This window comes from Megalops cyprinoides, chromosome 21 (genome assembly GCF_013368585.1).
Source record: "Megalops cyprinoides isolate fMegCyp1 chromosome 21, fMegCyp1.pri, whole genome shotgun sequence".
In the NCBI taxonomy this organism is placed as follows: domain Eukaryota; kingdom Metazoa; phylum Chordata; class Actinopteri; order Elopiformes; family Megalopidae; genus Megalops; species Megalops cyprinoides.
The window spans coordinates 27,609,350-27,623,469 of record NC_050603.1 but is presented as its reverse complement, the minus strand read 5'-3'; the positions used below and the strand labels follow the sequence as shown (position 1 = coordinate 27,623,469).

The window sequence follows — 14,120 nt, the reverse complement described above, 5'->3', positions numbered from 1 at the left end:
AGGGCGGTGGAGTACCAATAAAAAATAATGTTCAAATGTACAAAAGTCACTGTACTTTAAAGATATCTATAGCATATTAGCATAGGAAAATATTCTTGTTTGGGGAAATGAATGCAGAGCAAGGCACTGTGAGAGCAGTGTTCTCAACAAGCAGGATGTGTGTGCATGTTTTGAGTAATTTAACATGTCTGCAAACAATTATCCAAAGTTAGGCAAAGAATGAGATAACTATTGGATCACTGCTCCTTAGCAAAGTTGTACAGCTTTTTATTATGTGAGTCAGCTTTCTAAATAATGAAAAAGTACATTTGCTCAATAGCTAGCAAGTTCATTTAAAGCATTAGCTGGTTACATTGACTTGCTAAATAGCTATATTGTGAGAACCTTGTTTGATAATCACAAAAAGGTGAAGTTTAACAAAAAAAAAAAGTTTTGTGTGGGTTTTAGGACTTCAAAGTATTGGAAATGCAATGGTAATTGCTTACAATGACAAACTTGATAGGTGCCAACACAGTCTTTTACATTAGTGGAAAGAAGTTAGTATAATTTCAAAATGTCCTAAATAAATACATAAAATCATGAATTGTAGTTCATGTATTTTCACTGTTTATTACCAACGCAGCCAAAACTTACCTGTTTAACTAAAGTCACTTGGCCATTTCGACAAGAGAACTGAATCTTTTCTCTATTGCTTTAATAACCACTGCTACTTGCAAACTGTATGACATTTCTACCACATCTCCATTTGCATAAGCCTATCTCACACTGGATCATATGAGAAGAGGTACTATGCAAACTTGATTTATATTTATCAGTATAAGTCACATAGGCTTTATTAAAACCTGAACTGAGTGGCTTGATCCTGGCCAGATATAAATATTCAGAAATTAAATATTCTAAAAATACTAAACATTCCATGAGCATTTTGATTGAATTCATTCATTCAAGATCATATGTGCTTTTTTACAGTTTATAGATCAGACGAACAGGTCTATGACAATGATCAGTTCTTAATTTGTGTATATTCACAGCTTGACTAGAGTATAGAATTACTGGATATAAATATTTAATATAAGTTAGATTGCTGGATTTTCACCTCTGCCATCTTCCAGTACTTTGTTTCTCTAGGCTGGCATCTCAAAGTGCACAGCTTTCCCAGAAGACAGCCATTAATCTGATCAAAGTATTGGGAAATCATTACACAGGTACCTGTGAGTGTAATGGAAATCTCTATTCTGCATTAACGGGAGAATGACCTTTGAGACCATTCTACATGCTACCACGGTTCCAATATGCTGCAGTGTTCAACTTATTTGAAAACTGCACTCCAGTCATGTTTTCCCCTTCAGACAAGCCACAATGATTTGAAAGCCCAATGAGAAAGGTAGCATAAATATCCACAAATGCTGTAATATTAAGTATCATAGAGTGACAGCTGCATTCTGTTGCACTTTTTAATGATTCTAGGCAGTTTTGTATCTGATTCACAGTGGAAATGGAGAACACTGCAGAACACAAGAGCAAAGATCCATTTAGGCAGACATGGTATTTTATCTGACAAAAACTGGTCAGTTCACAGTGCCCCTGAAAAGATGGAGCCCAAACAGATTTAAAGGGGATTTTGTGCAATTAAGGTTTCAGACATAATTTAAAGACAACATACATTCTTTCTGAAAGGACTGAAATCCCTTTATAAGAAAAGGCCCTGCTGAAATAAAGGAAAAATCCTATCCCCAGTGGTGCTGCATAAGTGCTTTTTACATCATACACACAGCATGGCTAAGGTGAAAATGTTCCAGAGTCAGAGAGGTAATCTCATTAGTTATCCATTGGCACTGAACACTCATTACCTCAAAAACTGGAACATTACATTACATGATGCTCTACCACCAAGACAGGACCCAGATGCTTTTTAAAGTTAATTTTACCACATCATAGTACAGCTCAATTAATCTGACATTTTAAAAAATCTTGGAAAAGAACAGTCGTCTCCTTTTGTCCTGGACTTCATCAGTAGCCTGCCGAAAGCCAGGACTGGGGTGGGGTCCCTTACTCCAGCTGGGAAACTTCATGGAAGTAAGCACCCAGCATCTTTATTCCTTGGATGTAGTTGGTCCTGGAAAACAATGGCAAACTGGTGTCCTCACTGGATGCTTACAGGGACCCGCTTGATAGAGAGCTGCTTATATTTCAAGAAATAAATATTTTATGAAATGATGCAGGGAAGAACAGACTGTACTGATGGGGTTTTTTTTAATCAGAAGTAATATAATTATCTGTACTCGGAGGGGCAAATGAGATTCTTAAAGATTCTTAAGGCATCACATTATTAATAATAGTTGCATTTTACTTTAATGACACTTTTCATTTTTATAACAATTACTCTTTCATGGTATTTACAATTTGTGTTGTAATTCCTTCTTGCTGGTTTTGAAAGTAAGCATTTTGGGTGTATTCACCATCCTTAGAAAGGGTCATTAGATTTTTTAACAGCTGCCCATTGGACAATGCAATAACAATCAATAAACATCCATGTAACTTATCATGAATACCATCCTAGTATAACCAAAACAGTAGTAATCCCCAACAGACCATGATGTAACCTACAATCGACTGCAGGGATGCCAACATTGAATGGAAAGCAAATACCCCAAAATTCAAAAACCGTATCACACTATTATATACTCCCTGTCTGGAGGGCAGTGTGACAATTCAGTCCCAGCTGGTTGGTCCGGGATGGCGGTGATCCTTGCTGGTCTGGCCATGTGTCACACATGCACAGCTCTCTGCTGGAGCCGTGCTGTGGCTGAGCTGTGTTCCATGTGATATTTGAGAACCAGAGGGCAGCCACTCCCCTCTCCCTCTCAGGGTTCAAATTACGGGGGGGGATTGGGGGGGTCTGACCCCCCCCTAATTAAGACTTGGACCCCCCACAAAAGAGGTAAAAACAACAGTTCCGGGGGGGGGGGGGGAGGCGAAACATTTATATATCCTTCTTACCTGTAATTGCAAATATTACAATATAGTTCCCATATTCATGCCAGGAAGAATTTTGTAATACGATTTCAGACACCCCTAAAGTGGACCATACCATTTCTTAACCTTGACGTTAGTTGAACGTCTTGTCTGCCTGCCTCACTCCCATCATTGCAGTAGCTCAGGTCCTCATTAAAGTCTATGCTCCCGTGCGTCGCGCAAGCCAATGGAGACACTGTAGGTTAACACAAGTAGCTAGCTCTCTAGGTTGTATAATACACTTTACTTTCTTACCTTCTTACCTTAGAGTTTCTGAATTAGATTGTGTCAGTTGTCTATGGATGAACGCTAACGTCAGCTAGTTTCTAACTTTTGCCTTAAGTTACAGTTTAACTAACTAAAATTAGCTAGCTAAAGCTAATGTTTGCCTTACCTAACATTAGCTAACTAGCACGCCATTTCATTACCAATATAAAATGTCATATACTATCTAATGTTAGCTAACACGGCAGTGCGGTGGCAGTGTAGCGTAGTGGTTAAGGAGCTGGACTCGTAACCGAAAGGTTGCTGGTTCAATCCCCGCTGGGACACTGCTGCTGTACCCTTGGGCAAGGTACTTAACCCACAGTTGCCTCAGTAAATATCCAGCTGTATAAATGGATAACATTGTAAAGAACTGTAACCTATGTAAGTTGCTTTGGATAAAAGCGTCTGCCAAATGAATAAATGTAAATGTAACACTGGTGCTCAGTCATGAGCAGTGAGACAATGGAGGATTAGTTGTAGAGATATGTTTTGACATCAATATAGAGTTTATTATTTCATTTCAATAGTCTTTTGTGTGGCTGTGGTGGTTTAGTTAGTCTTTTGCCTTTTTGATATTAGCTTTTATAATAGGCACCCCCTTTGTTTTCACTCAGGAATTCAGGAGTTTTACTTGGTTGGGTAATTGAACAATATCAAAATCCATGTGTGCTGAAGGCTGAGTAATTGTATTAGTTCAAATGTATGACCACTTTATTGAACTCAGATTAGATTTCATTTGATCAGATTTGATTTTCATGTTGAGTCAACATGAGCAAGAGGAGAGGAAATATCGGGTACTTTTTTGGTGCTAAAAAAAGAGTAAGTTGAAACATGTAAGAAATAGGACTTAGAGATGATAATGCAACCTGTATTTTCTGCAGTTGTCATGTAGGCGTAATACTGAGCAGGACAGTATGGGTGATGGTGAGTTTTACATTTATGTGCTGTTGTATTAAGGAAGCAGAGGGAGGTCAGAATGACAGTCAGCAGGCAGGAGGAGGTCAGGAGGACAGTGAGCAGGCAAGACCTAGTAGCAAAGATGTGAGTTAGAAAGGAGACTGCACTTAAAGATGTATGCCATCCATAGGCGTCATTTATGCTGGGGACATGTCCCCACCACTTTTTGTCGCAGCCCATTTCGTCCCCACCACTTTTTGAAAGCCTTTAGTTAGTTGAACCCATCGTTGTCCCCAGCACTTTTCAAAACAAACTGACGCCCATGATGCCATCATACCAGATTATTTAGGCAAATAGTACTTTCAGAAACTGATGGGATGCACAACAATCATACCCTACTGTTCTCAACTAACTAACTGCTAGGACTTTTAATAAAGTGTTGGCTACTGATAGTAAAGAAAGCATTACATGCTTTCAACATCAATGCAATCAATATGAATGTTGATTTATTTTTTCTATTAGACTATTTTCAAAGTAGGAAAACAGCTGACAAATTTAGATTTAGATTTAGATTTAGATTATTGTTTGGTCTATGCCTTTAATGTTAGTCAGGCATAGGCCTAAATGCTGTATGGTAGTAACACATCTGTCTACCTCTTTGGTATGTTGATAGTGTCATTGGTTCTGGTACAGCATTGTGTGGGTCTGTGTTTGAGCGGGAATGATGGTCTGCTGTTGTTGTGCGTGTGTGTGGGTCTGACTTGCTGGCAGTTTTGCTTTTTAGAATACTTTATTGGTGACCCCTGACTACAAAAGTTGTTGTGTTGTATGTGCCCCATGAGCTGGTGTAATGGATTTGATTTATCATCATCTACAGACTGCAAACATTACGTTAAACAAGCAAGATACTGTAAGGATCGTAAGACTTCAGTTCCTGAAGCACGCGCCTGCGCTGTACTGGGTTCCCTTTACGCCCTGAAGGAAAAGTTGACCCCCCCCCAGTTGCCACTGTATAATTCGCACTCTGCTCCCTCTGCCCTTTCCCTACAGACTTCTGCACAGCCACAGACACACCATTCACGACTCTGCAGCTCTGATTTTCACTGTTCCCCTCCAAGGCCAGTGCTATACCCTACAGAAGCCCCACTGCCCACACTGTTGCCAGCACTAGAGGAACCACAAATCATTTCCTTCTCTTTGCTTTATCTATCGTGGAGAGTATTAACAGCTATCTGGTGGGTCTGCCAGCCACACCCTCTGCATCACAGTCAGTCTCCTGGTGATTGGAGAGCTGTGGCCTCAGTGCATGTGGCTTACCTGTTGAGCTTCTCGTTCTGAGAGTGTGCGCCGTCATCACCTGAGCCCATGGGCAGCAGCATCACATTGCGTCCGGTGGCCTCCTGGAAGGTGAGCGTCACAGGAATGCTCCCGCCTTCACGCGTCAGGTCTGGTTCTACCCCAAACACTGCTCATGCACAGGACAAATGGTCGTTAGCCCAATAACTCTGGTACTCATACCTTTCAGTTTCTGTCACTATAGAGTGCAGCTGCACAGGCTTCTGGGGATCCCCATTTCTGAACTCAGCCTGGGAAGTCTTTGCTAAACAGAACCTTTAAAGCTAGGAGACATTTTTATAATTACTCTACTGTTAACTACTATTGTTCTATCTGCCCAGTGCCGGCCAGAAGCAGATGGGCCCCCCCATGAGCCCGGTTCTGCTCAAGGTTTCTTCCTGATAGGGAGTTTTTCCTTGCCACTGTTGCCTTAGGCTTGCTCTCAGGGGGTCTCAGGCCTGGGAACAATGTAAAGCTGCTTTGTGACAACTTGTGTTGTAAAAAGCGCTATACAAATAAAAATGAATTGAATTGAATTGAATTGGTGTTTTGGAGGTAATGAAGAGTATTTGTGTGTGTGTGTGTGTGTGTGTGTGTGTGTGTGTGTGTGTGATTAATGTTATTGTGCTTGGATCTGTAAGTGTATGGACATACATGTCTGTCAGCCCTACCGGTCTTCATGGCCTTCCTGCCAGCCATGTAGTGGGGGTGGTTGAAGTCAGACACCCAGGCCTTTGCTCCGTGGCCCATGTAAACTTTCAGCTTATTCGGGCTCTCCAGCTCAGCAAACTTCTTCTGCAGATGGCTGATAACCTTACGGGGAGACAAAAAATAAAGTCTCCATCTGATCAAATGTCAAACCAGCAGAAAAGCCTCAGCATGTAAAAAGTTTCATACAGCAGGAAACATAAAATGCAAACATTTTACATTTGCATTTAGTACATTCTCCTGTGTGCCGTCTCCCTGTAGTAAAATCTCAACTGCATGTCAAACCTTTCCAATCATTCCAGATACAGCCTCGAGAGAAGTGATGAACGGTATTCACTAGTATAAATTCAGTCTCAGAACTGATGAATTTAAGCAATGAGTGTCTTAGTTCATGTTGTTAAAATCTGGATCATTCCTAAAGCTTGAGTGCTAGGCAATAAAGCTGCCAGTTAAATAGCTTACTGAAGTTCACAGACTTCTCAATCGGATTAATGAAATTAAATTCAGGCCGCTAGTCAAAGGAGGGCTGGCAGCAAGAGCAGCTCCATCCTGGGCCCTGCACTAAATGAGAGTGGCCCCCCAGAGAGGCCAAACCGTGGCCTCATATTACCGTTACTTAAGAACACAAATAACTGGTCTCACCACATGATACACAGGATAAGAAATCCCACTGGAAAGCTTTTCAATTTCTTAGACCGTACCATGGAAAAAACACAATAATACAGTGCACCCCAAGCAGGCACATCTAACTCTTCTCCATTAGAGGGAGCTAACCGTCTCAGTTCCTGTTCAACTGCCATCAAGAGGAACCACTAGAGGGAGAGAAATCGGTAAATTTAGGTATTTAACTGTCCTCCAAACAAAGTAACTTGCCATCTCTGGTTTAGGGGTCTATAACATTAAAATATGAAAGTCTTCAATGATCCTGTCCAGCTACCCGACTGTGCTTTGATTGCTCACAGCAAATGCAATAGAGACTGTAATAAGATATTCATCGGCGTGAATGAAAACCAGCATGCACAGGAGAACTCCAAGATCAGAACTGAGAAACATTGAAGTTGAACTGAGGGCATGTCACTGTGATATATGGAAAGATGCTTTCACTAAGATAGACATTTACTAAAAAACTGACACCTGCGAGAGTGGTTAGTACTGAAGCCTCTCAAAAAAGATGGCCCATACCAACTTCTCCACTGTCTTTGGGTCCATATCAGGCACCACACGGATGGAGAACTTGCCAATGACCTTGCGGGGGATGACTGTCTTGGCCCCTCCATCAGAGAAGGCCCCCTCAATACCATGGAGAGACAGAGAGGGGAACCTCCAGCGATGCATAAGAATCTGCTCCTGTAGACCAACACAGAGGTACAAACATCAACCCCTCCTAAATGCATTTCAACATGCTGCTACTTTGCATTGAGACTGGACTCCAAAAGGTCTGGGGAAAATTTAATTTGATTATGAAGATTGTTTTGGTTTTGGGTTCTGGTAGACGGAACTGCCTCTTTATACCTGCAAGCATCCGCATTTTAGCACAGGAATCCAGAGTGACACATAGGATTGCAATGAAGAATATCAGGTTCGAAATGAATATAACCATCACAATGTAACCAGGAGGTCATATGGTGACTGACAGAAGCAGAGCCACACCTTAGTGTCGTGGAGCAGCTTGCAGGCCCCAAGCTCGCGGCAGTACTCATCCATGTCAAAGTCGATCTTTTCATACAGCGTCTTCTCCTCCTCCGTCAGAGGGGCAACAGCATCATATATTCCTGGGACGAGGATTCTACCCTTCTTATCCACCAGTGAACCTGCAGACCACAACACAGCCAACTAGCAAAACATCTGGGCAAACACCGCATTTATTTAAGCCATATTAACCCTGAGCCACAGGCAGTCAGTCTATGTGACCTTTCAGGTTTGGCGACATGCAAAAGGGTCATGTGAACCACTATTAAACCTACCTTCTACTCCTGTAACTCATAGTCTTGCCTTGTTCCTAGTGATTATTCCCTGGAGTCTTCTTATCATGATTCTGCAAAGCTCTCTACCCAGGAGCCCCCGGTAGGGTGGGACTATGACTATATGTAATTTCTATCACTCCTGATTACAGACTCAGAGCTGAAGACTCACCCATTAAGACTATAAGGTCAGTCATGGCTTCATGCACAGAACCCCCAAACACCCCAGAGTGGAGGTCTTTGTCACTGCACTCCATCTGTGCACAACAAGAGGATTTGTGCATTTTGTTAATCAGACAGCGAATGGAGTGGAGAGGTTGCTGATGAGAGATGGGTGTGGGGAGGGGTTTCTGGAGGGAAGCTCACCTCGATGAAGAAGTAACAGATTCCCCTCAGGCCATATGTGATGCAGGGCTTGGTCTTGCCCAGCCAGTAGTTGTCAGAGATACAGACATAATCAACATCCTTGAAGAAGGAGTCTTTTCGGGCAAACACCAGGTCATCTAGCCCCTCTGATCCAGACTCCTCCATACCTTCGAAGCAGAACTTGATATTGATTGGAAGTTCCTGTTTCAAAATGAAAACGTCATTCACATGCAAGCATCTCGTTGCATCAACCATACAGAACAACTGTAAAGTGTATTTTAAGGCACTATTCTTACCTTATGACTACACATGGCTGAAATTTCACACAGACCACATCCTCTCAAACAGCTATGTTTATGAGTGTTATTAAGGTCAATGTTAAGCCAGTGTTTTTTGGCAGTGTGTCTGACTCACTTTAGACAGCACAGTGAGGTCTGACTTGGCTTACACATAAAGCATTGCAATCACTGATGTGACACCAGTAGGAATTATCATGCTGCAATGACCACAAATGGCTTTGTGCAAGTTATTTAATCTGCTCTGTGGACTTCATATAGAGCTATGGTTATATAGCATCACTGCTACATCACTTACACACCCAATGAGAGGACTTAAGCTAACTAGGGGTCAAAGGAAATCGTCCTTTGAAAATCGTCCTTGAAAGCGTCCTTTTCCTGATATCATTAACCCCACTGCTATGAGGAAGCCCACAGCTCATCCTGTTTGAGATGCTTCAGTACAACTTTGTGGACAAATGAGAGAGGACATAATTTCCTTCTTTTCATCCTGCCGCTTAAGGGTCTGCTTAGGCCACAGACTGTACCTGACTTATCTTCTGGTAGGCCTCGATGCAGTTAAACCATGCCAACACCGGGCCCTTGTCATCAGTGGAACCCCGCCCATATAACTTCCCTGTAACAAAGCAACCAGAATGCAACAGGTGGTGTGGCACAGATCCAAAAGCAATATTATCACCAGAATTATTCAGGGGGACACACATGCTTTGCTAAAAAGGTTTGATTCTGACGTAGCTAAGGTGAGATCTAGAGCTCTAGTCAAAGGCCTGGTCTTGTCCTGTTATATGAAAGCATATTTGAGTGACTATCCATATTTAGGTAGAATTTAAGGCTAGGACACGAGAGACCAGAGGTTGGGTAAGGGTTAACCACGAGCAACAGTCAGAGAGACAGTGCACCAGTGAGGAAACTCCACCGCTGTGAGTGGATAGATTATGGTGAGAATTCTGCCAAATCAGCAGGATCCCAGCTGACAGTCACAAGACTAGGGTGTACCATCTCCACACAGTCAGCAAAATGAAACACAAGGCCTCCGCTTCCAGATTCATATACACTGAGAAACTAATGCAGACACATATTAAGCTGAAACTATGACTTAGGGATTCTACTGGTGTTGACTCGATTCATTGTATCATCATTTCTCCATGGTAAAGCACACGTCTTTTTATAAGACAATGCCATAAAAACTAACTACTGGACTAATAATAAAGTCCAAGATGACAACTGCTCAGAGCTTTCCAGTGCCAGCACTGTATCCTGGACTCTCCTCAACACCAGCAGTTATGTAACTCAGCCTCACAGATATCAAGGCACATCTACAGGCTACAGTCACTCCTGTGGACCTTAGCAGCAAGTGCTATAACCCAAAGGTATACTATCTAAACCTAAATCAATACTCTGTCATCAACAATAATTAAAATTTAATGACCTATTTGTTCTTTGAAACTTTCAGGGCTCACAGCATGCGAAATGACTGCTATAAATCAAGCGGAATGACAGAGTCTGGTAAGCATTGTAATAATGTAATGTAAATGCAATTTAATTATGTCAGAACAGAATGTCCACTTTATCACCGGGAATACGACAGTGTTTGTGCTCTTACCATCCTTCTCTACCAGGGTGAAGGGCTCTGTGTCCCATCCATCATCTATATTGGCGGGTTGAACATCCAAATGACCATAGATGCACACAGTTTTCTTGCCTGGGTCAGAGCCCAGCTGGCCGAGAACAATTGGGGGAAGAAGGATCTCTTTTCCGCTGGGAAGCTACAACAGAATAAAACAGAAGGACGAAACACAGTCACCAAAGCTGTCTTGAACTGTAACAGCCTGAGGTGAAACTACAGGGCATGTCTGGGCATGTCTGGGCATGTCTGAGGTAGATATTTCATAAATCTAACCAGATCATGAGGGACAACTGTCAAAACATGTGTTTCAAGTCATGACAAGGTGTGTGGGGGTTTGAATTATTTTTTCAGGTACTTTTGGCCCAAATCTTCCTCCCTGAAATAAGATCAGAAATGACAGAATAATTCTTGGGCATGCATCCTAAAACACACAGTGTGCAACCACTGCAATGTGACATTATCATCAGAGTCGTAAGGGAGAGGAGTCGGGACCAACGGTCTCATAAACATGAGATGAGGTGCTGGGGTCCAATACTTGTTGTCCAATACACCTTTAGTATTCTCTGTAATTCTATCTGTGACAGCCAGTGCTGGCCAGAAGCAGATGGGTTCCCCCTCTGAGCTGGGTTCTGCTCAAGGTTTCTTCCTGTTAGTTAGGGAGTTTTTCTTTGCCACTGTTGCCTTAGGCTTGCTCTCAGGTGGTCTCAGGCCTGGTAACAATGTAAAGCTGCTTTGTGACAACTTGAGTTGTAAAAAGCACTATACAAATCAACAAACTGAATTGAACTGAACTGAATACTGTAAAGTTCAAATGAACCTGGACAGCACCAGGAATAGGAAACTCTGGTTATGGACCACCTTCTAGATCATGCAACCTTCAAACTATACCTTCTGCTTGCCGATGTCTGCCAGTTCCACAGTTGCCCCCAGTTTCTCCAGATCCTTTGCAGCCACTTCCATCATCCTCTTGACCTCTCCGCGCTTCTCTGGCCAGGCAGAGACACTCTGCACAGCCACCCACCGGGCCAGTCGCTACAAGGGAGAGAAGACCAGCTGTACCTCAGGGCTCTCGACCTCTTAAGACACACTCAAGCCTTCCTTTGTAACACATATAAAGCCAGGTGTCAGAGATTAGAAACAATAATTCACTGAATTTGCCAATTATCTTTAAATGCCCAGATTAAGATTCCTTCCCCCTTTAATTTTACCCCATGCTATATTCGGGTCAAATATTAGAATACACTTTCAAATTCTTGTCTGATCTATTAAAATCTAATGAGTTTGAATATGCTTTATAGCTGAATTCTCTCAGCTATACCAACAAATATACGAACTTCTTATAAATGTCAATATTCACATCTTTAGTGTATATCTACAAACGTTAAGAACAGGCAAAACACTGCAAAACCCACACGACAGGACTGACCCAATATCAGTAAGAAGAAAATTCACCGTGTCCAAAATAAAATCTAAACAACAGACAGCGCGTAGCAAATAATGAAAGTCATGCAAAGCAAAATACCTGCAGACTTAAGTTACGACTGAAAAATGTACTGAGATCCAAATGACAAATCCGGACAAACAATACCACGTCCTCGAACTGTATATCACTTCAAATTCTTACCTCAATGTAGACCTCCTCGTGTTCGTCCACATACTTAAACAGCGCTGGAAGAAAGGACATCCTGACCAGAAAACCGGGACAATGCTGTCAAGAGGAGGAAAATGCGCCGGGAAAGGACAGAGAGAGAACGATCATTCTGCAGCTATAAAGACAGCCTCCAAGCCCCACCCTTGCCCTCTGTATAGATTGTTTGAAGTCTAAGGACAGATATAATCGCTCTATCAACAGGTACCTTCTCACCAAAGTCAAAGACCGCGGGTTAATCACCAACTCGCTACAATAACACAAAAATACAAAGTACAAACACCTGGAAAAAAAAAAACATCTGAGAAAACGCGATGAAATCAAGAGAATGTGATACAACTTTCCGCGTGGTCTGTCTCTGATTTTCCAAGTGAATCTGAGCCGTTCGTGCTACCTTATGATGTAGCATGCACTAGCTTCTAGGTACTTTTTGGCCATTGGTGTTGATTCTGCCAAACGCTTATAAAAGGAACGAATGACATCTCATATGGCAATTTGCACCGAAATCAACGGAGGCATAAAGGTATGTCACTCACGTGGTTACAGCCCTTGACTGGTAAAGGTGTTTCAGTGTAACATCTTGCAAAAACACCTTTCGTTCTTGCGCTCCGTGGGAAGATCGCCAAAGAGCAACTATTCCACTGGCAGCTAGCCACCTAGCTAGCTTGCAAACTAGAAAACTACTACCAGAATAGATTTAAATTAGTAAACAATTTATGATTAGATCAGTCCTATGTAAAGTATACACCGTTGTGCTTACTCACCCAAATATTACAGCCGTTATTTGTTGGCGAAGGCACGTGAAATTTCCTTCCTGATCACAACCAACAAGCTTCTTCTTCTTCTTCTTCCCCTTAAAATAAGAGAAATCAATATTTTACCGACGACCAGGAACATTGCTGCCATCTATAGTATGGGAGGCTGAGACAGAACGCTGCGCCATGAAATTTACTCAAATCCTTTTTTGTCTTGTCGAGTATCGTTTAAAAGCTTGAGGACTGTTTTAAAGACCCCCTCACTAGTACTAATAAGAATGGGTAATTATTTTAATGAAAATTATTGCCAGAATCAATTAGTTTTATGAACATATATGTTTTTACTGGGTATTGTAAACATTGTAACAACACATGTTGCAGAGTTCCTGGTGTTCTCCAGCAACAACATAAAGCCTTCATGATGGTTGCTAGCACCCTGAATCCCAAGCTCAAACAACACGGTCCCATTCATAAATTACTTATAAACATGCGTCACTCCTGGAATTCCGTTTTAAAATCTGAGGGCCTGACTCCTCTGCAGGCTGTCCAAATGCCTCCCTTTTATCCCCTCATGAAAATAATGCTGCAATTTTCTTTGTACTTCGTCTCCAGTGATACTTCAGCTCTGCCCATTAGAACACAGGGATCTGGTTCCTCTTACACAGACAATCTTTTGCCACACCACCCTCTGTCTCATTTCTCACTGTCCCCATATACACTGGCACCCACAGAAATAAACACATGCTGTGTGGTTTGTGAACAAGCAAAAGTTTTAAATTGAATTTTACATTCATTATAGTGTGAATTATAGTGTATTGTATGTACTGGATCACTGTTGTAAAAGATGATGAGTAGAAAATGTTAATATCTGGTTCTCTCCCTGACCAAAGCCTGACTCTGTGATATGGTGATATTGTGCTATGCGACACATACAAAAATGCAACTTTCCACAAACATAGATGACAAATACCTTTACAGCATATAAAGAATTCAACATTCAGTAAAAAGCTTGGCTTTTAGCTAACTGCACTCTCATTATTTAATTATGCATTTGCAGACATTTTATGAAGAAAAAGAAAGTTCATCAGTCATTTCTTGACTTTATTTTATCATCATCTGTAACAATTAGGCTAGAAATTAAATTGGTGAAATTGCAAACCATTGTTTTTGTTCGTTGTGTTGACTTTGTTCAGGTCTTTAGGATTGTCCAGTAAGACAGTTTTTCCAGTGCATTCAGTTCATCCA

General features: G+C 41.7%; 1 protein-coding gene across 2 annotated transcripts; it reads right to left on the bottom strand.

Moving 5' to 3' along the window:
- Positions 1–1,089: 1,089 nt before the first annotated feature.
- Positions 1,090–12,966, bottom strand: LOC118768751 (cytosolic non-specific dipeptidase-like). 2 transcript variants are annotated; one of them, XM_036515647.1, is made up of 13 exons: positions 12,885–12,966; positions 12,657–12,800; positions 12,097–12,180; positions 11,361–11,504; positions 10,449–10,611; positions 9,373–9,461; positions 8,550–8,750; positions 8,356–8,440; positions 7,873–8,033; positions 7,405–7,569; positions 6,186–6,327; positions 5,497–5,644; positions 1,090–2,116 (listed from the first exon to the last, which is right to left on the bottom strand). In XM_036515647.1, exons 3-13 carry the CDS (start codon positions 12,154–12,156, stop codon positions 2,050–2,052), a joined length of 1,425 nt encoding a protein of 474 aa, XP_036371540.1. In that variant the 5' UTR covers positions 12,157–12,180; positions 12,657–12,800; positions 12,885–12,966; the 3' UTR covers positions 1,090–2,049. The 2 variants fall into 2 exon arrangements, with proteins under 2 accessions (XP_036371540.1, XP_036371539.1); XM_036515646.1 differs by lacking the exon at positions 12,657–12,800.
- Positions 12,967–14,120: the final 1,154 nt, after the last annotated feature.

What these genes read in the sequence shown, in the direction of transcription:
- LOC118768751 (XM_036515647.1), bottom strand. Translation starts at nt 12,156, where the DNA reads ATGTCCTTTCTTCCAGCGCTGTTTAAGTATGTGGACGAACACGAGGAG. An exon ending in CCTACCAGAAGATAAGTCAG is followed by an intron (nt 8,751 to 9,372) that starts GTACAGTCTGTG and finishes ATTTTGAAACAG; the next exon opens with GAACTTCCAATCAATATCAA. An exon ending in CAGAACGAGAAGCTCAACAG is followed by an intron (nt 2,117 to 5,496) that starts GTAAGCCACATG and finishes ATTGTTTTCCAG; the next exon opens with GACCAACTACATCCAAGGAA.